At 41.5% G+C, this 18,299-nt stretch overlaps 1 protein-coding gene across 2 annotated transcripts; it reads left to right on the forward strand.

Moving 5' to 3' along the window:
• Positions 1–1,857: 1,857 nt before the first annotated feature.
• On the forward strand, positions 1,858–17,244 carry PPIL4 (peptidylprolyl isomerase like 4). 2 transcript variants are annotated; one of them, XM_081905193.1, is made up of 13 exons: positions 1,858–2,608; positions 4,993–5,060; positions 5,412–5,476; positions 6,594–6,711; positions 7,541–7,683; positions 8,515–8,611; positions 10,121–10,237; positions 10,562–10,686; positions 11,771–11,837; positions 12,823–12,934; positions 13,869–13,965; positions 14,907–15,042; positions 16,400–17,244. In XM_081905193.1, the coding sequence occupies exons 1-13, from the start codon at positions 2,539–2,541 to the stop codon at positions 16,592–16,594; spliced, it is 1,410 nt and encodes a 469-aa protein (XP_081761319.1). In that variant the 5' UTR covers positions 1,858–2,538; the 3' UTR covers positions 16,595–17,244. The 2 variants fall into 2 exon arrangements, with proteins under 2 accessions (XP_081761319.1, XP_081761320.1); XM_081905194.1 differs by having other exon boundaries at positions 1,866–2,608; positions 16,403–17,244.
• Positions 17,245–18,299: the final 1,055 nt, after the last annotated feature.

The following is an 18,299-nucleotide window of genomic DNA, read 5'->3' on the forward strand; positions in this document are numbered from 1 at the left end:
CAGCCCAGAGGAGATTTGCGCGGGGGAAAGAGCAACCTGTCTCAAATAAATTAGTCCTCCTTCCTCAAATTAGCAGAGATGAGAATAGGCATGCAGGTTTAGTCACCAATAAATCCCGCTTTATTCAGTGTGCATACGGTACCACTGAAGGCTCCTCAGCATCCATCCCTTGATAATGCCCACCAGAGCATTATCTTTTTCTGTATTACCATACAGAGTTTCCCCCCCCCCCCCGCCTTCGAATATTATTTAGGTGGGGTTAAAAACAGCAGAAATGAATAATGCTAAAAACAAAACAGAAAGTTGAAACAAAGCAAAAGGCAGCATTTTTATTTGGAAAACAAAACAAATCAAATAAAACAGATAAAGTTTAAAAGCCTGGGAGTTCAAAAAACGTTTTTCCTTGGCACCAGAAATACATTAGTGTGGGCACCAAGCAAGCTTCTCTGGGCAGAGAATTGCAAAGCTGAAATGTCACCATGGGAAAGCCATCTCTGTGGTAGTCGGCTGTTGTAATTGCAGAGGAACCTGGAAGAGTAAACAATGCAGTGGCGACTAGCCATGATGGCTATTGCTCTCTAAGGTGAGAGGCAACTGCTTCTGAATGCCAGCTGCTGGACACTGCAGGAGGGGAGAGTGCTCTTGCTCTAGTCCTTCTTGCGGATTTCCTGCAGGCAACTGGTTGGCCACTGTGAGAACAGGAGGCTGGACTAGATGGGCCCTTGGCCTGATCCAGCGGATGGCTCTTATGTTTTTAAGAGGCTGTGATGCTGCAATCCTGAGAGTGAACCCCAATGAACACACTTACCAATGCAATGGGTTAATGAGTAAGTTGTTATTCTAAAGGCGGGTATGGTTGCCTCTCTGAAAAGAGTGCAACACTTGGCTGTTTCGCCATTTCATGAGGGTCTAAAAAAGCACACTAAAAATCAGGTTTTTTGTTTTAAAAAAATTTACTATGAAGCAAAATGCATGTTAATCCATTTCACATGGACTAACTATCAGGACATGAATCACCTTGCTGCATGATCCAAATTGCCTAATCCCATTGAAATCAATGTGCTGCATAAAGCCAGTCTATTAATGGGACGAAAGTACTGTAGTAATTAAAATCCAGGTGTGGCTGGAAAGAAGTTACTTTATCCCCACCCCACCTGGGAATCTAAACTTGTCAAGAATAAAAACGTATTTTGAGAATTTGTGAATGTAATGCAGTTGATTCATTTGTGGATGGGATTGATGGCAATAACTCCTCCTAAACCACTTTGTTCTGTCAAATCAATTCCTACTGGGATCTCTTTCCATTTGTTTAGTGAATGATTTACAGTTGCTATGCTGAATGTTGATGGGGACATATGAATAATTACTTAGCCATTACTCCTTCATTGCTCAGTTTAACTCATGAGCATAGCCAGTGGGGGGGCAGCTGCACCCCCCTACATCAAGCACAGTAAAACAATAGAAATACTTAACAAACTGAACATTACGTCGGTTCTTCACCCACCCCGAAAAGTCCAGCCCCCCCTAACAAAAATCCTGGCTACGCCTATGGTTTAACTCCTGAATTTTTCTATGCCTGGTGGCTCAGAGGGAAGGAGCAATTGAAAGGGAAACAGCAAATTGCAGGTTCAGTGATGTTCTTGTGAAATATGTGTATGCCCTCCACAAAGCACAATTTACTGTTAGGTACAGGCAGCGCCCCCTCCCCAATTTATGCGCGTTCAGAGAGGTTTGTTTGGCCGCGGCGCTGCAGGCACTGCTTCCAGCTGCTGTAGCCATAGAGATAGGGAGTTTAGTTAGAGTTATAGAGCAGTGAGACATAAGATCCAGGCTCCTTCTGCAGCTGTTTAATTCCAGGAGAAAGAAGTTAGAGCTGCCAATGGACTGCATTGGAGAAATTCCGAACAGTTGTGAGTGGGCGAAAGGAAGGATTTATGTCATAGTGGTTTTTTTAAAAGTGTTTTTGTAAGTTTAAAGCATTTGAAACTTTGCCCCACCAATGCCAATGCAATTATACTATGGGGTCTATAGTCTGTGGTGGAAAGCGACTTCCAGGAGCTCAATGAAAATCACCACTCTATCGCAGGTTAGAGGTAGGGATAAGGCAGTTCTCGGGTTGCACTTGCAGCCAAGGTCCGCGCAGGTAATTCAAGCAACCCCGCTCGAGCGGATCGCCGGTCAGAACTGCAAGGCAGAAGTTTCGCGCTGCAGTCACTTCCAGGCAGGGGCGCTGCGCCTTCACCACGCAAAGCACGACCTGCCTCGCCGGAAAGAGGAGAAGCTTCTGCCTCTGCTGCGACCTGTTTTATGGGGAACAGGCTGGTCCCGGTCCCGCTTCGGCCAGTCAGACCTATGGAAAACCCAGTGTTTTCTCCGGGCGGTTTTTTACCACCGCCACAAAATGGTGCCTAAAGTCAACGGAGGAGGCGGCTTCTGAGCGCGTGAGTCTGTTGCCAAGCAGGAGAGGAAAAGGCGGAGCGGCGCTGAGGCGGCTCCTTCCGGGGCGAGGGAGGCCGCCGGGAAGCGGAGCGAGGCGCCATGGCGGTGCTCCTGGAAACCACGCTGGGAGACCTGGTGATCGACTTGTACACGGAGGAGAGGCCGAGAGGTGAGAGGAAGCTCCGGCGTCCGCCAGCAGAAGGCTGAACAGGCTGCGGGTGCCTCTCCCGAGTGTCCCTCTTCGGCGCGGCATCAGGAGCCGCCATGGAGTTTTTCCTCCCTCGTTGCATTTCTGCGCTGCACCGGTTGGGTTTCTGCACACCGCCCCGCAGGACCGGTGCTAGTTGGTGTGCCTCCAAGTGGCTCGACCTGCCTTCTCCCACCTTTGGGGGTGGGAGGGTGTCATCCAGATGGTTTGGACTAGAGCTCCCGTAGTCCATGTTGGCTGGGGCTGAAGGGAGTTGTGGCCCCCAAATTTAGAGGATACCAAGTCGGGAAAGGCTGGGCTAGACTCTGCAGTCTGGAAGCAAAACAACATCCTTTGCAATGTTGTAGATACTGAGAGCAAAGCGTAGACCTTCTAGCACAGTCTCTCTTGGGATATATATTTCTACAAGTACAGTTGCTTCCAGGAGACAATTTTCGTTGATTCTTCAGGAGTCCTACCAGGATTATTTTTAAAATGCAAAAAAAATTCCTTCCAGTAGTACCTTAAAGACCAACTAAGTCTTTCTTTTGCTTCGTTTATTGGTTTTGCCTCATGCCTATGGCAGTAGCTTGACACCCAAAGATTAAGGAACTGAAGTTTTTCTAATTGTTTATCTATGTGAATATGATAAATACTTAAAAGTCTGCATTTATTCATGTGGGAAGAGGCGGTCCTTGAGGTCCTGAATTATAGGGCTTGCTAGGCAAAATAAGCACTTTGAATTGATTACAGAAACTAATCATTAGCTATTGCAATCTGGACAGAATTGGTGCACTGTACTCAGACCTTCTGTAAGGGACTCAGGTGGCACTGTGGATTAAACCACAGAGCCTAGGGCTTGCCGATCAGGAGGTCACGGGTTTGAATCCCTGCAACGGGGTGAGCTCCCGGTCCCTGCTCCTACCAACCTAGCAGTTCGAAAGCACGAAGTGCAAGTAGATAAATAGGTAAACGGCGGGAAGGTAAATGGCATTTCCGTGTGCTGCTCTGGTTTGCCAGATGCGGCTTAGTCTTACTGGCCACATGACCCAGAAGCTGGCTGCGGACAAACGCCATCTCCCTTGGCCAATAGAGCGAGATGAGCGCCGCAACCCCAGAGTCGTCTGTGACTGGACCTAATGGTCAGGGGTAACTTTACCTTTAGGATTGTGTTGAGTGTTGCTCAGCTGACCATAAGGAGTCTGTCAGCAGAATAGGGAGGGAAGCAGCATCTCCCCCCCTGCACATCCCTCCTAAATTAATCTGGAGGGCTGGGGACTTTCCAGAGCAGATTTGAAGGGAAATTGCTTTGCTCCTCATTCTGCTGCGGGAAGGTAAACGATGTTTCTGTGGGCTGCTCTGGTTTGCCAGAAGCGTCGTAGTCATGCTGGCCACATGACCAGGAAGCTGTACGCCGGCTCCCTTGGCCAGTAAAGCGAGATGCACACCGCAACCCCAGAGTCGTCCGCGACTGGACCTAATGGTCAGGGGTCCCTTTACCTTTACCTTTATTCAGACCTTCTGGTCTCAGTAATCTGGCCACTAAATTTTGCAACAGTGTGACTTCTGAACTGTTTTCAGAGGCAGCCCCATGTATAAAGCATTGTAGTAGTTTAACCTAGAGGTTACCAGCATATAAATAATTGAATCTAGGTTATCTCTGTCCAGATAGAGTAGCATCTAGGCCAGAGGTAGACAACCTAAGGCTCATGGGCCACAAGTGGCCCACAGGGGTCGTTTAACCAGCCCACAAGCCGCCACCAAGCCGCTTGCTCGGCGAGTCCCCATGCACTGCGCTAAACCAGTACAGCACGGGGACTCGCTTCTGCAGTGCTGGAAATCACATGCTCAGGTGCCAAAAATCGCATCTATGCAGACACCAGAAATCATGTCTGTGCAGACGCCAGAAATCACGACCGCGCGTGTGATCTGGCCCACAGAGGGATTTCTGCTGGAGTGAACCAGCCCAAGTGAGGTAAACCTTGCCGACCCCTAATCTAGGCCAAAGCTGGTGGAAGATGCTGCACCATCCAGGCTACTTGTGCCTCCAATGACAGCCGTGGTTCCAGAAGCATTCCTAAACTGCACACCTGCTCCTTTAAAGGGAGTGCAACCCCATTTAACATCTGAACACCATCCTTTCACTGTTATTTTACTTAGGATGACTTCTTTATTCTGAAATTTCGTTAAGGGTTGACTAGAGTGACAACCTTGGCACAGGGTTTGTTTCTACTAGCCTCTTATTACAGGCCTTGATGTGCTGTGGATTTTGTTGTTCTTACGTACTGTATAATGGAGGAACAGTGAAAGTTTCTTTTATTAAGCAAAACATGGAGACTGGTTCATTTGCTTTAAATTTCTTGCAGCTTGCCTGAATTTTCTGAAGCTCTGCAAAATCAAGTACTACAATTACTGCCTTATACATAATATACAAGTAAGTATTTATGATTGATTAGTATTTGTCATGGTTTTTATTTTTTTAACTGAACATTTAAATCACTAAACACTTTAAAGATTTTGTGCTATACAGTTGATAAAGAGAGTTGAAGGATCTAGGAGATCTTAGCTCACTTCACCTGTATATTAGAAATAATAGCTTTGCAGTCTGCATCATACAAATGTCAGTGCAAGCAATAAATTTTAATAAACCTATTTTTCTAAAACTCGTAACTGCCCTCTGATCTTTGGATAAAGGGGTGGTATATAAATTTAATAAATAATAATAATAAACTATGGTGATAGGTAACATTAAAGAACTTTTTATATGTGCTTTGTATTCATTCAGAGAGATTTTATCATACAAACTGGAGACCCACAGGGGACTGGCCGTGGAGGTGAATCAATTTTTTGGTGAGTTTCATTTAGATCTTGAGTCTATGTATGCTTACCAGGAAGTGAGTCTCTTTGGACACTGTGGGACCTTTGCCCAAGTAAACATGCATTGGAATGGACAATTCATTGGGTAATTAAACCCAGCAGAAAGACCAATAGACCTTATCTGGACTGTCTATCTTAGGTGTTCTTCCCTTCCAGTAATGCTGACAAATTTTGTGTTCAGCTGTCTAAAGAAGGGAGATTCCCTTGTATGGAACATTACTCTTTTTAAAAATGGAAATGAATATTTTTCTCATCTCCGTAGCCAATCCAACAAGATTCACACCACTCCTTTGAACACATGGAACTAGATGCATGCTTGACAGATCAAGGCAAATGTATTGTTTTTCTAAAAGCATTTCTAAAAGCTTGTGAACGTGGGTGTAGTTACCTGATTAAGAGTTTCTTAGGCGCACAGAGAGCTCCTACATTATTTGATGTACCCTATTCATTTGAAGGAACGGGACGTGGGTGGCGCTGTGGGTAAAACCTCAGTGCCTATGACTTGCCGATCGCATGGTCGGCGGTTCAAATCCCCGCGGCGGGGTGAGCTCCCATCGTTTGGGCTCAGCTCCTGCCCACCTAGCAGTTCGAAAGCACCCTTAAGTGCAAGTAGATAAATAGGTACCGCTTTATAGCGGGAAGGTAAACGGCATTCCGTGTGCTGCTCTGGTGCCGGCTTGCCAGAGCAGCTTCGTCACGCTGGCCACGTGACCCGGAAGTGTCTGCGGACAGCGCTGGCTCCCGGCCTCTAGAGTGAGATGAGCGCACAACCCTAGAGTCTGTCAAGACTGGCCCGTACGGGCAGGGGTACCTTTACCTTTACTATTCATTTGAAAGGAATATGTTTGCATCTTGGTCTCCTATTGAAACAAATAGTGATGATTTTAATAGAAGAGCTTTGCATGCATATTGGAGCATTTTAAACTGATTGTTGGACTGAGGCACTTATAATGAAGTTTAAAACACTAATTAGCAGTATTACAAGCACCGCCAATAACTGATCATTTTCTATTCTTGTGGAGGAAAGATGTAAGTAGACTATAACATTTGTTTAGTTTTTTTGTCTGAATATTACCTTTGTGTGTTTCAGCAAATTGTATGGGGACCAAGCTAGATTTTTTGAAACAGAAAAAGTGCCAAGAATTAAACACAAGAAAAGGGGTACAGTGTCAATGGTGAACAATGGCAGTGATCAGCATGGATCTCAGGTCAGTCCACAGTAGTGGAAGAGTCTTACAAGAAACTTGGGATAAGTGAAAGGAGTGATGCCACAAAGAATTAAAATAACGATTTGACTGGGCATAATCCATGCACATGATACAGATATGTTCTTAAAGAACAGCTACTAACAAGACTTGCCACAACATTAAAAACCAAAACTAATACTTACATAGATTGACATTGTGGATAATAAAAGAGCATTGACTCTAAAAACCACCATAAAGCACATGCACAAAATTCCTATACAGTATTGTCTTTATTTTACTTGTTCACAGTGTCAAGCAAGATGAGATGGTTCTTAATCTTGTGGCAATTATGTAAATTTTAAAATGTGTTAGATTTTTACATGACTTTAGCACTCTTAGGTTTGGAAAGGCATAAAAATGTAAATGTGTAATCTTTGGGAGGGGAGGGAAATGATCCCTGAGAGAGTCAGGACCTAAACTGAGAACCAATATTTCCACATGGTACTGGATGGCAACCAGTGCAAATGTTTCAAAACAGGCATGTGAATATCAGTCTGCACTTATTAACAGGCAGGCTTCTATATTTTGTCCTAGCTGAAGTTTCCAAATCATCTTAAAAGGCAGCCCCACATGTAACACATAACATATTACAATCGCCTCTCTTCTGGAATCTGCCCTCCAGAAAAATCAATATATTGCCTCTAGTTCCTAGTCCCATTCAGAATATACAATGATTGATGATATTGAAAGCTGCTGTTGATAGCAAACAGTCTCAAAGGAAACATCTTAAAATACCTGGAGATTTCCACCATGCAGTTAACTCAAAATAGTTTTTGTGGTTTTTCTTTAGTTTCTTATTACTACCGGAGACAACTTAGATTACCTGAATGGTGTACATACAGTCTTCGGTGAAGTAACAGAAGGCATGGATGTGTTGATGAAAATTAATGAAGCCTTCGTTGACAAGGATTTTGTTCCATATCAAGACATCAGGTTTGACTCTTTTGCTTTTATAGGCTACATATATCAGAAAATCCGTGCTTGATCAGACCCAAAGGTCTTTCTAGTCCAGCATCCCCCTCAGGGGTCAGCCAGGTTCTTTTGAGAGGCCCACATGCAGGACATAGCAATCAATACCTGTTCCCAACTGCCGCATCCCAATACCTTTTGATCAGTGGTATACCACCTCTGACACTGAAGGGTCCATTTGGCCTATCATGCCAAATGTTTTTGCTAGACCCATCCTCAATGAATTCATCTTTCAAAGCCAATCAAACTAGTTACAATGACCATCTTCAGAAGCAGTGAATTCCACAAAATAATGTTTTTATTATTTAATGTGTTTATATGCAGCTTTTCATTGTCAGGTGACCTCAGTTGTGTATTACATGATGGTATTTTTCTTAACTTTTGGGGGGTATGTTCTGAAATCGTTGCCAGTCAGTTGTATGATCATCAGCTCTTGGCTATTTTGGACGCGCTTTCAGTGCGACAGTCTTATGAACTGGCCAAATATGATTTGCCTTCTCTTTTAGCCAAGAGAATATCTCTGCAGTCATATGCTGCAGTAGGATCTGAACCTTCCTCCAACAAAAGCCAGCTCACATGCTTTTGGGAAACTCTGCAAGAGCCCTGCACTATACAGTGATGCTCTGTTCATTGCCTTTCTTGCTGTGTGCCATACTTGACATAAATACTTTCTTACAGATTCTGATTATCCATCTGGGAGGTTAGTGTGTGAGTGTAATTTACTGATGCATTTGTTGCCACAATGCACACATATGCATGAAATTATCCTTTACTTTTACTGCAATTGTTGTCTAGGATAAACCATACAGTGATCTTGGATGATCCATTTGATGACCCCCCTGGTTTGGCAATACCAGATCGTTCACCAGAGCCTACCAAGGAACAGCTGGATGTGAGTATTGCTATTTAATTTCTTTTGATACTGGAGAGGGAGATCAGAAAATAGATAAACAAGGAATATTTACCACCAGCACCCAAATCCTCAGTCCTTAATCATGGTGCCCATTCAACAGATGCAAAATGAAAAGAAGAGTAAAACAAAAAGAAAAAAGTGAACCTGAACTGGTGGAGATGGAAAGTTTACTACTGAAACAAAAATCAAGCTGTGTCCTCTTCAAGGACAATAGTAATGTGTGTTTTTCAGTTTCAGCAGAGTGCATTTTTTGGAGCTCTGACTTGCATGAGGAATGGTTCCCAGAAGGATATTCTCCCTCCACCTGCTTCTTTCCTCCCAATTCAATAAGCAATGTCATAAAAAAAAGCCTATCCTGAAAGGCATTCATCAATCTCTGGTTAAACTATGTTAGACTGGCGCTAACACTTTGCGATGTGAAAGAATTTATATTTTCAAGGACTGAAACATTCAAGCAGACAGATTATTAAAATTGTTATTTCTGGGTATATCTTCCATTTTTATTTGGAATGAATGGCTGCACACAACCCAATGCCTGCAGAAACATGGAGGTGCAATATGTGAAATGTAAAACATATACCTGTGTATTTTCCAAAGGAGGCATATGTCTGACCAAAGATAAGGAGGAGGATAAGTGTCTTCACAGGCAAACAGGCACATGTGCTATCCATGCCACATTATGTAGCTATGCCTCCTAAGGCGCAGGTTTATATGCCTGTGCTTCAGGCATTAATATGGCAGGCAACTTTAGTTTTATAGATACACTGCTACCTTGAACTTCAGAAATGGAACTGCATCTACACCCCTCCCCTTCCAGGTTTTAAAAGGTGAAGAAAATGGGGAGAACAATTGGTGCATTCATTGTGGAATTGAGAAAAATAAGGGTCATCCTGCAACTCATACCAGAAGGAGAAAAATACAAATTAACTGCTACAATTGTCATCAAGCATGTTCGTGTCTGGTGGTTCACAATATAGATTATTGTGATATATGTAAACCTGTGCTAACGGCTTACATTTTGCTGAGTGTATAATTTCAAAAAGGGTAAGCTGCACAGTACAGTTGTACCTTGGAAGTCGAACGGAATCTGTTCCGGAGGTCCGTCCGACTTACAAAACGTTCGGAAACCAAAGCGTGGCTTCCAACTTCCGGATGTTTGGCTTCCGAAAATCATTCAAAAACCGGAACACTCACTTCCGAGTTTCGATCATTCGGGAGCCGATTTATTCAGGAGCCAAGGTATGACTGTACTGTGGACAGGACTATAATCAATCTCTTAAGCTTGAACTCACATCTATATAATGATTGTAAAGTGCTTCTGTATGTCTTCCTGTGTATGTTTACAATTTGTGTTCAAGCAGTAAAGTTAGTTTCAGTTCAGCTATGCACTGAGTCACAAATGGATTGAAAAAAAGCAACAATATATACTCACTGGCTAAATATTATTAAATAGCTGTTTTTCTTTTATTTGTTTTAAATATAAGACAGAGTGGAAGAATAGGAGCTGATGAGGAGATTGATGACTTCAAAGGAAGGTCTGTTGATGAAGTGGAAGAAATTCTGGCAGAGAAAGAAGCAAAAACTAAGGCTATTCTTTTGGAAATGGTAAATATGTTCAATTATTTAACTCAAAGTCAGCCTTGCAGATATGCATGTGCTTTTTGTGAATATAAATAAAGCTATCGCAGCATCAGATATGATGATTACTAGGACTGTCTGTTGAATCTAGATGTAGGTTCAATTTTTTAAAAAAAATCTAATAATTGATCTTGCAATGGGACATAAAGATAAATCAGAAGGATTTTATGCATACTTAAAAGGTTGTATATGTTAAATAATTACATGTCAAAACATGTCTAAATGTGACTTGCCTGAGATTCTGTGTAAAGTGGGACTAAAATCTCCTCTCATATCACACTTGTATTCCAGGTTGGAGACTTGCCTGATGCAGACATCAAGCCTCCTGAAAATGTCTTGTTTGTTTGCAAACTTAATCCTGTGACAACAGATGAAGACCTTGAAATCATATTTTCCCGATTTGGACCAATAAAAAGGTAATTATTGAAAATCGGCACAAAAAGCAAGAAGTTTGCAAGTAATTTTAAAACTCTTCCTTTCTGGGACTGATTGCTCTGCTTTTGGTTTGTTTCAGTCATAAATCTTTTATTTCAACCTTTGGCTATTTTAGAAATTTTTAAGACTTGAACAGCGGAGGCGGGTCCTGGTGGGTGGGAGTCAGGAATTTTACTATGGCTGAAAGAAGGTGCTTGTTGGCTGCCCTCCCCTTCAGCATGTGTAGAAACAAAGTTCGGGGAAACATGGTGTCACAAGAAGTTGTGCAGCGTCTTTCCCTCTCCTTCCAAGAGTCCTTTCCCCCCCTAGATGCACTTTTTCTTCCTCTTCTCTTCCTGCCTTTTCTTGTCAATTCACTTTTGAATTCTACCTCTTTCAAGCATGCTGCTGTCTGATCCCTAGAAGAGTATCCCAGGGGCTATGGGACAGAGTGGGGAGGGAGGTATGCGCACAGAGAAGGGGCTTTACCTATGCAATGCCTCGTTAGGACAGAGTGGAACTCTGCTCACTGGATTATCCCACAAGCAAAAGGAGTGAGCAAGGAATTCTTGCTCATCTCCCTTCCCCATATGCCCCCTGCATGAGGGACCTCATGGGAGAGGGCTGTAGCGGGAAGGGAAGATTGGGAAAGATCTCCTCTCCTCACTGCTTCCACCAGTTGGAGCACCCAGAGAGAAAAGCAGGAGGTTCTTCTGGAGCAGAGTTCTACCTGCAAATGGAAGATGCACTTCCATTCACAGATGAAGATGTCTGGATCCAAATCATAATGTTGAGTTTCTCAAGACCTGCATTTTTAACACATATCCTTATGCATTTTGCGTCTTCTGATGCAACAATTGCTTATGAAGCCACTCTATACCCAGAATTTGTGATGTAGAAGGCAGCCCTCTGTTTCTGGTCTTAGACCTAACAGTGATGGCTAGTATGGAAAAAGTGGTCCATGTTAGCAGATACAGAGCTGTTTTTATTGGAGACTTCTTGAAGAAGGTTTCAGCCCATTGATATCATACCACTGTTGTTGTTGTCCTGCGATTTCCAGAACAAAATGCTTTACTCATTTTTCAGTTGTGAAGTGATTCGAGATTGGAAGACAGGTGAATCCCTCTGCTATGCTTTCATCGAGTTTGAAAAGGTATGTGGCCTCGCAAAAACTGTACTCACAGTTCATTTTATGTAGCATCTTTATATGAGGGTAAAACCTAAAGGTGTGTTCTACCTGTCTCTTATGAAATGGTTTTATAATGCTGCTAATAAAATTACAAAGGTGGAGCAGCTTAAGACATTCAAAGCAACAGTACAACTCACCCACACCCAAAATCTATGACAAATCTTCTGTTGTGAGTTTTAGGAAAGTATTTTCTGCTGGAACAGTTCTGGTGTCCTGGATAGTGTGTAATGCTCATCTAGGAAGATCCAAATGAGCTCTGCTGTAGGTTCATTTCTGTGACTTCCGGGAAGTCGCTGTCTCTCAGCTTTAGATCCCCGTTCATAAAATATAGCTTACAGTGACCAGTTTCACTGGGCTCGTGAGAGAATTAATGGTTGTAAATGTTATATTCCCTAAACTTTCAGAAAGTCAGATCCTGTTTGGGTGCCTGATTCCACAGTTGGTTATCCTGGGAGAAATGTTGCTTGTGCTCCTTTCAGTTTCTGGTTTAGTTTATGCATTTAAGAAATTGAAAATGGCTTGACAGTTCTTAATGCATGGGAAGAACTAGGCTCTTGATTTGCTTCTCTTAAATTCTCCTCATAAATGAATACATAGAATAGTAGTGATGTTGTGGTGTGTAGGTTGCACAGGGCTGTGGCAGAAATGGTTTTGGATTCCTTGACCATACAGATAGATTAGTGCTTTTTTGGATAACCACCATGTAGAAACATTTGGGGTTTCATTACGCAAACTTGATACCAAACATTTTAAGTTGAAACAAATCTCTACAATAATGGATGACACAATATCACTGTGCCAACACAACAGTTGGTGTTCCTCATCCGAAGCATGAGGACTTTTAAGCTACTGGAATTTACTTTTTCCATTCATATACTACCGTTGCTGGTTTTTTTTAAAAATGTCATCTTCTAATTTTAACTTTACATTTCTCCAAAACGTGTACCAGGAAGAAGATTGTGAGAAAGCTTACTTTAAGATGGATAATGTTTTAATAGATGACAGGCGGATACATGTGGATTTTAGCCAGTCTGTTGCAAAGATTAAATGGAAAGGAAAAGGTAATTTATTTTACACATTATATCTATAACTCTTTTTTATTATAACCATCAGTTCTCCTTTAGGAGAGCAGACAAACATTAGCTTTTGATGCAGTCACATTCAGGTTTGCTAGTTATGAAACTGCCAAACAACCATAAAATGTGATCTCTTCCCAGTTAGCATCCTATAAATACCCTGCTTCTCAAATTGGGTAGTGTATAGTATTTTGTGCTGGTGGAGAATAAGGGCAAAGCAACCCAACCCTCTCCCTTACACCAGGCTGGTGGGAAGGTGTTAGAATGAACAGAGGTGTCCCTCCCTAGTTCTGTTAGCCAAGTCAGCTAGCCATCAAATATGCAGACAGTCAGGAGAGCCACAATCAGGGATCCCCAATGGTAGCAGCCAGTAGAAGCTGGGGGAACTGGGAGGCAATGAGCATTGAAAGTGAATGTTTCTCAAACTTTTTGAATTGACTACCTTTCTAAAAATCTATTTATTCTTTGTACTGAGACTCACAGACATACCCAAATATTCAGAGCTTCTGTTAGGCAGATGAGAACGTGGTGGAGTTTTGGTGTGCAGCTGCACATATGCTCTGCTGTGCATGAGAATCTGTAGACCAAGAAAGGGAGACATTAATGACTATTTTAGCAGGAGTCCTTTCTCTCAATTCTCTTTCTTTGCTGAATAGTCCTTTCTTGCAAGCTTGGAACCTCAACTCTACAAAATATTTAGCCATTTGCATTTTGTGACCTGGAACCATAAGGTGGCAGCACATAGCTAAGATACTCATTTAAGCAGTGAATTTTCCCTCTCTCCCACATTTTAAAAAGTTTTATATTATTTATTATTTTGACAATTCCAAATTTGGGGTGTGGATGTGACTTGCATTCAATATCAATGTCTTACTTGCATTCAATATCAATGGCAGCTTATCTCTCTTCCTATAAACAGGTGGGAAGTATACTAAGGATGATTTCAAAGAATATGAAAAGGACCGTGACAAAACTCCTAAATTAAGTTTGAAGGAGAAGGTGAAGCCAAAGCAAGAGTATCCTTTGCAACTAAATAATTGTATGTTATTTTTTAAAACTCCTATTTTACTATTTATGAGTAAAAAGCCTACAACCTGGATATGTATGGTATATGTTTCTAGTTTATTGGAATCTTGCAGTGGGATTGCAAAAACATTTTACCTTTATTGTGTTAGATAGATTTTTATTACCTTAACTTCTAATAACTGTTTCTCAGACTAGTAGTTTTTGTATGTAAACTCCTTTGCCGATGTAACTCTGTGCATGTAAAATTTTAATTCACTTATTTAGTTAAAATCTTAGTTGAATTTAGAAATGTGGAAATCACTTTTCAATTGGCGTTTCCAACTCCTTGACCAAAACAAAATAGCCCCAGCTATTTGGGCTTCAAAACAGAGCAGCTCCATCCTCAGGCTGTGGTTCGAATCAGAGTAGTTAACTTTTAAAAATGCATGTTTTCATATAGTGGGAGCTCTGTGTGTTCTGCTTGCTCTGCCAGTGCTGCCTCCCTCAGACTTGATACTTGCCTGGATCGTCTTACTGTACAATCTGTACAGTAAACACATAGTAAACCCATTACAATACACATAGTAAACCCATTACAGATGCTGAGACATGGAGTCTAACCATCATCTCTATGCAGAAATATATTTTGACAGCTATTGTGCCCTACTTGTGCCATTTGAATTGTGCCTTAGAACAGAAGTAAAATGGGGGGGGGTGGCATTTGTTTTTGTTATGTAGTTAAAATGATAATATGCAGTCACTGGCTTTCACCTTCCAGAAATGAATCCAGAGGTGCACTGAAGTGGACCATTTTACTTTGTCATTTTATTCTCCTGGATCCAGTTCGCTTATGTTTTTGCCTGATAGTGCTGCAAGGTGTTAACTCTGTTGGCCAACTTGTTGGCTAACCCTAATATCTGTCTCCCAAGCCTTCCTTAACAGACTGCTCTAGCTCAAGATATGACCTTGTATTGGAGGAGGAAGAGGATGATGGCAAAACAAGTCACAGGCACTCTGATAAAAAGAAGAAGAAACGCCACCATTCAGATGATACCGATGAGGATGAGAAGAGATCCAAAAAGTCTAAGGTGCTGGGCTCTTGTCCTTTCAGTTTAATGATGATGTGTTGCTGCATCAGGGAAACATTGGGTCAGATGCATGGAATGTTTTCATCACACTTCAGTCAACACTCAGTAGATATACAGTGGTACCTCGGGTTACATACCCTTCAGGTTACAGACACTGCTAACCCAGAAATAGTACCTCGGGTTAAGAACTTTTCTTCAGGATGAGAACAGAAATCATGTTCCGGCAGCGCGGCGGCAGCGGGAGGCCCCATTAGCTAAAGTGGTGCTTCAGGTTAAGAACAGTTTCAGGTTAAGAACGGACCTCCAGAACGAATTAAGTACTTAACCCAAGGTTCTTTGCTGCCACATTTCTCTTTGCTGCTGTTTCTCTTCTCCTTTTGCTTTCTGGTTCATGAGTTTGAGCTTTATCCGCTTTTCCCATTCCAGCACTTTACTTTCTGTTCTCATATCCCAATATATTTTTTCCATGATCTTGGCTCCTACAGCTGCACCATTCTCAGCTGTCTGAAAGTCTCCTGCCTCAAACAACTCCACCCTTGCTTTCTTTTACTGGATGTTTCCTGTATGATTTATTGATACCATCTCTTCATGTCCTTTTTCAAAACCAAGCAAATTAAATAAAATAGTAGCAGACTTCATTTGTTTTAAAAGCAAAGGCATTGAATAATACAGTGTTGCACAACAGCATCAAAAGTTCAGAGTACACATGTCACAAAATATAATAGATATATATTACATTTCTTGATCCTGTAAAACATGCTTGATTTTTGGAATCAGGCTTAGATTTTTCACTTTTGTTGGACTGAAGCAAAGGAAAGGGAAGGGCTTTTATGTAATCATACAAAGCCTGTGAAACATGCATACTTTCCTCATCCATTATTTATACAAGTTATGTTGGTTGAATCTATTTTACTAATGACAATACTTGGGGTGGGGTAGAGATAACAGATAGGGTGAATTTATTATTAGGAAACTACATTCTTGTATAAGGAAGGGAGAGTTTTAAAGTTTTTAAAATTGCCCATGATAAATTTTGTTTCTGTATTCTTTTGCTAAAGCAAGTGGTCCTTGCTGCAGAAACCTAACTTTACAAGATTAAACAACCAGGTGAATGAAGCAACCACTTTAATTCAGCCACACATTGCTGATAATAGGTTGTATCCAAAGATGGTTTGAGAGGAAGGCTATTCATGCAACTGAACTTTTGCCACAGCCCCAAAAAGAATGCTGTAACCTCTGAATGCATTTACATCTGATTCTGAATTATGTCATTGCAAGCTTGTGTATTCTTTTCAAATTAAGTTGTGTCATTCCTGCCCCTTTCTAATCCTTACAACTCTCTGTACATTTCTTAAAGCAGGACCTTGACCGAAGGCAGAAAGAAGAGAAAAGAAAAAGCGAAAAGCGAGAGAGGCGGCGCAGCCGTAGCCGTAGCCAGTCTTGGGACAGAGATGACCGATACCGAAAGTCAAAGGACAAATACCATGAGGAAAAGAGGAAAGCCAGAAGCCCTAAGAAACCCAGAGAGAAGGAGAAGTCCAAGTACAGATGAATGAGGATTAAGAAAAACAAACTCTTCCCCCAGTGCTTTTCTGCCTTTGAGACCTACAGCCACTCCCCAAAGACCCTTCAGTCTTCCTTTTTAACTTTTGATCCTGGGGCTCTATAGGATGACATCCTATAATGTGGAATTTAGTAGAATTTTGACTGGGGGGGGGGGTTAAAGCATTTTGTTTTCAGTTTACGGTGGAATGTTGACAAGACCACCACATTATTTGATTTATTACAGACACCACCCACCAAAAAGGAACCTTAGTAATGTCAGCCGTTAATGGTAGAGGGCATACTTAAAACATTATTTTTGTCCGCTCTTAAGAGTTACTTGATTCATAATTAATTTCCTACTTTATGTTTTCTGTATAGGAAACTGCATGCAACTGAAGGGTGTGTCTTTATGTGTGACAGAAGTGGGCTTGATTTTGCCATGGAAACCTGCTTCCATTTGGGGCTTCCTGCTACATGTATTGAAGTAGTGTTGCGTGTATACACATGCTGTATACAAAGTTGGTACATCCAGTTCCTAGACAGAACTGATATCCAAGTAGAGACTTTGTCACGTGCAAAGTAGCTCTAAATTCCTTTGGTTGTGTGAGACCTTCATTAAAAGGCCATCTTTTACAATACATATTTCATAATTCAGAAGCATGTTTTGTTTGTTTGTTAATACCTACACACTTCTCCCTGAAGCTGTTTTCTATATGCAGAGATCTAGATTCATTGAAGGAAGAAGTCTCTCCACTTTGTAGTTATTGCAAGGCAAGCAACAAGGAAACTCCACACTAGCATTGAAGTTTCTGTATGTCACTTTAGAGGGTATGAGAAAAGAATCCTTTTTTCAGAAGCCAACAACAGAATTAGAGAAGGTACAATATCTCATTTGAGAAGATGTAGCAGTGAAAACAGAGACCAAGTCATGCCCTGCTGGTGATTGGCTTAGTCCAAGAAAATTTCAGCTTAGAACAACATTTCACAAACAGTTGTGTTTCACCATGCTATAAATTATTAAAGTTAAAAACAACCACCACCACCAGGTACAATTTACAAATATGAATCAGAGTAGGGCTATTAAGTTTCTCTCTACTGCCTTCAATATTGTAATTAACCCCCCTTTACTGCAGAAAGCTAACATAGTGTTACAAACAAGAAATGTCTGAGTTGAAACAGCCAGCAGAACTTGTTGCTGCATGCAAAACCAAGCCAGCATAGAAAGGAAATGCTTATTAAACCACAACCCAAGGTATAAAATACTTGTAGGGAGGACTGACATTAGTTTTGCCACGTGTTTATCTTTTTCTTTTTTAGATGCTTTGTATTCCTCTGTTATGTATTAAAACAACAAGCCAGTAATGTATATGCAGATCTCTCAAAGGTTGGGATGTAACTAAGCTGTTTTTTAAATGTTATCTCGGTAATGCATTCTTGCTTAGGAATATATGCCCCCCCCCCGGATAAAAGAGGCTGTAATTCTATATTGATTTGAGTGGAAGACCCATTGAATACTGTGGGATTTGCTGCTTTGTAAACTGGCATGGGGTTGTGCTTTAGCTTTCATAAACTCCCACATTCTTTTTAACTTTCCAGCACAAGCTCCCTGTGCCTGAAATACTATATTTTGTAAAGATGTGCTGCCAGTGTTTTTGTAGAAAAAATCTTTACAGAAGTGAAGCTTTCCAGGTGAAAGCTATTCCTCCAATATG

Source organism: Podarcis melisellensis, assembly GCF_964234715.1.
Source record: "Podarcis melisellensis genome assembly, chromosome: 3".
In the NCBI taxonomy this organism is placed as follows: Eukaryota; Metazoa; Chordata; class Lepidosauria; order Squamata; family Lacertidae; genus Podarcis; species Podarcis melisellensis.

Coding starts and splice junctions, on each gene's coding strand:
- PPIL4 (XM_081905193.1), top strand. CDS start 2,539: ATGGCGGTGCTCCTGGAAACCACGCTGGGAGACCTGGTGATCGACTTG. Junction 6,712..7,540: donor GTGATCAGCATGGATCTCAG/GTCAGTCCACAG, acceptor GTTTTTCTTTAG/TTTCTTATTACTACCGGAGA. Junction 13,966..14,906: donor AAGGTGAAGCCAAAGCAAGA/GTATCCTTTGCA, acceptor AGACTGCTCTAG/CTCAAGATATGACCTTGTAT.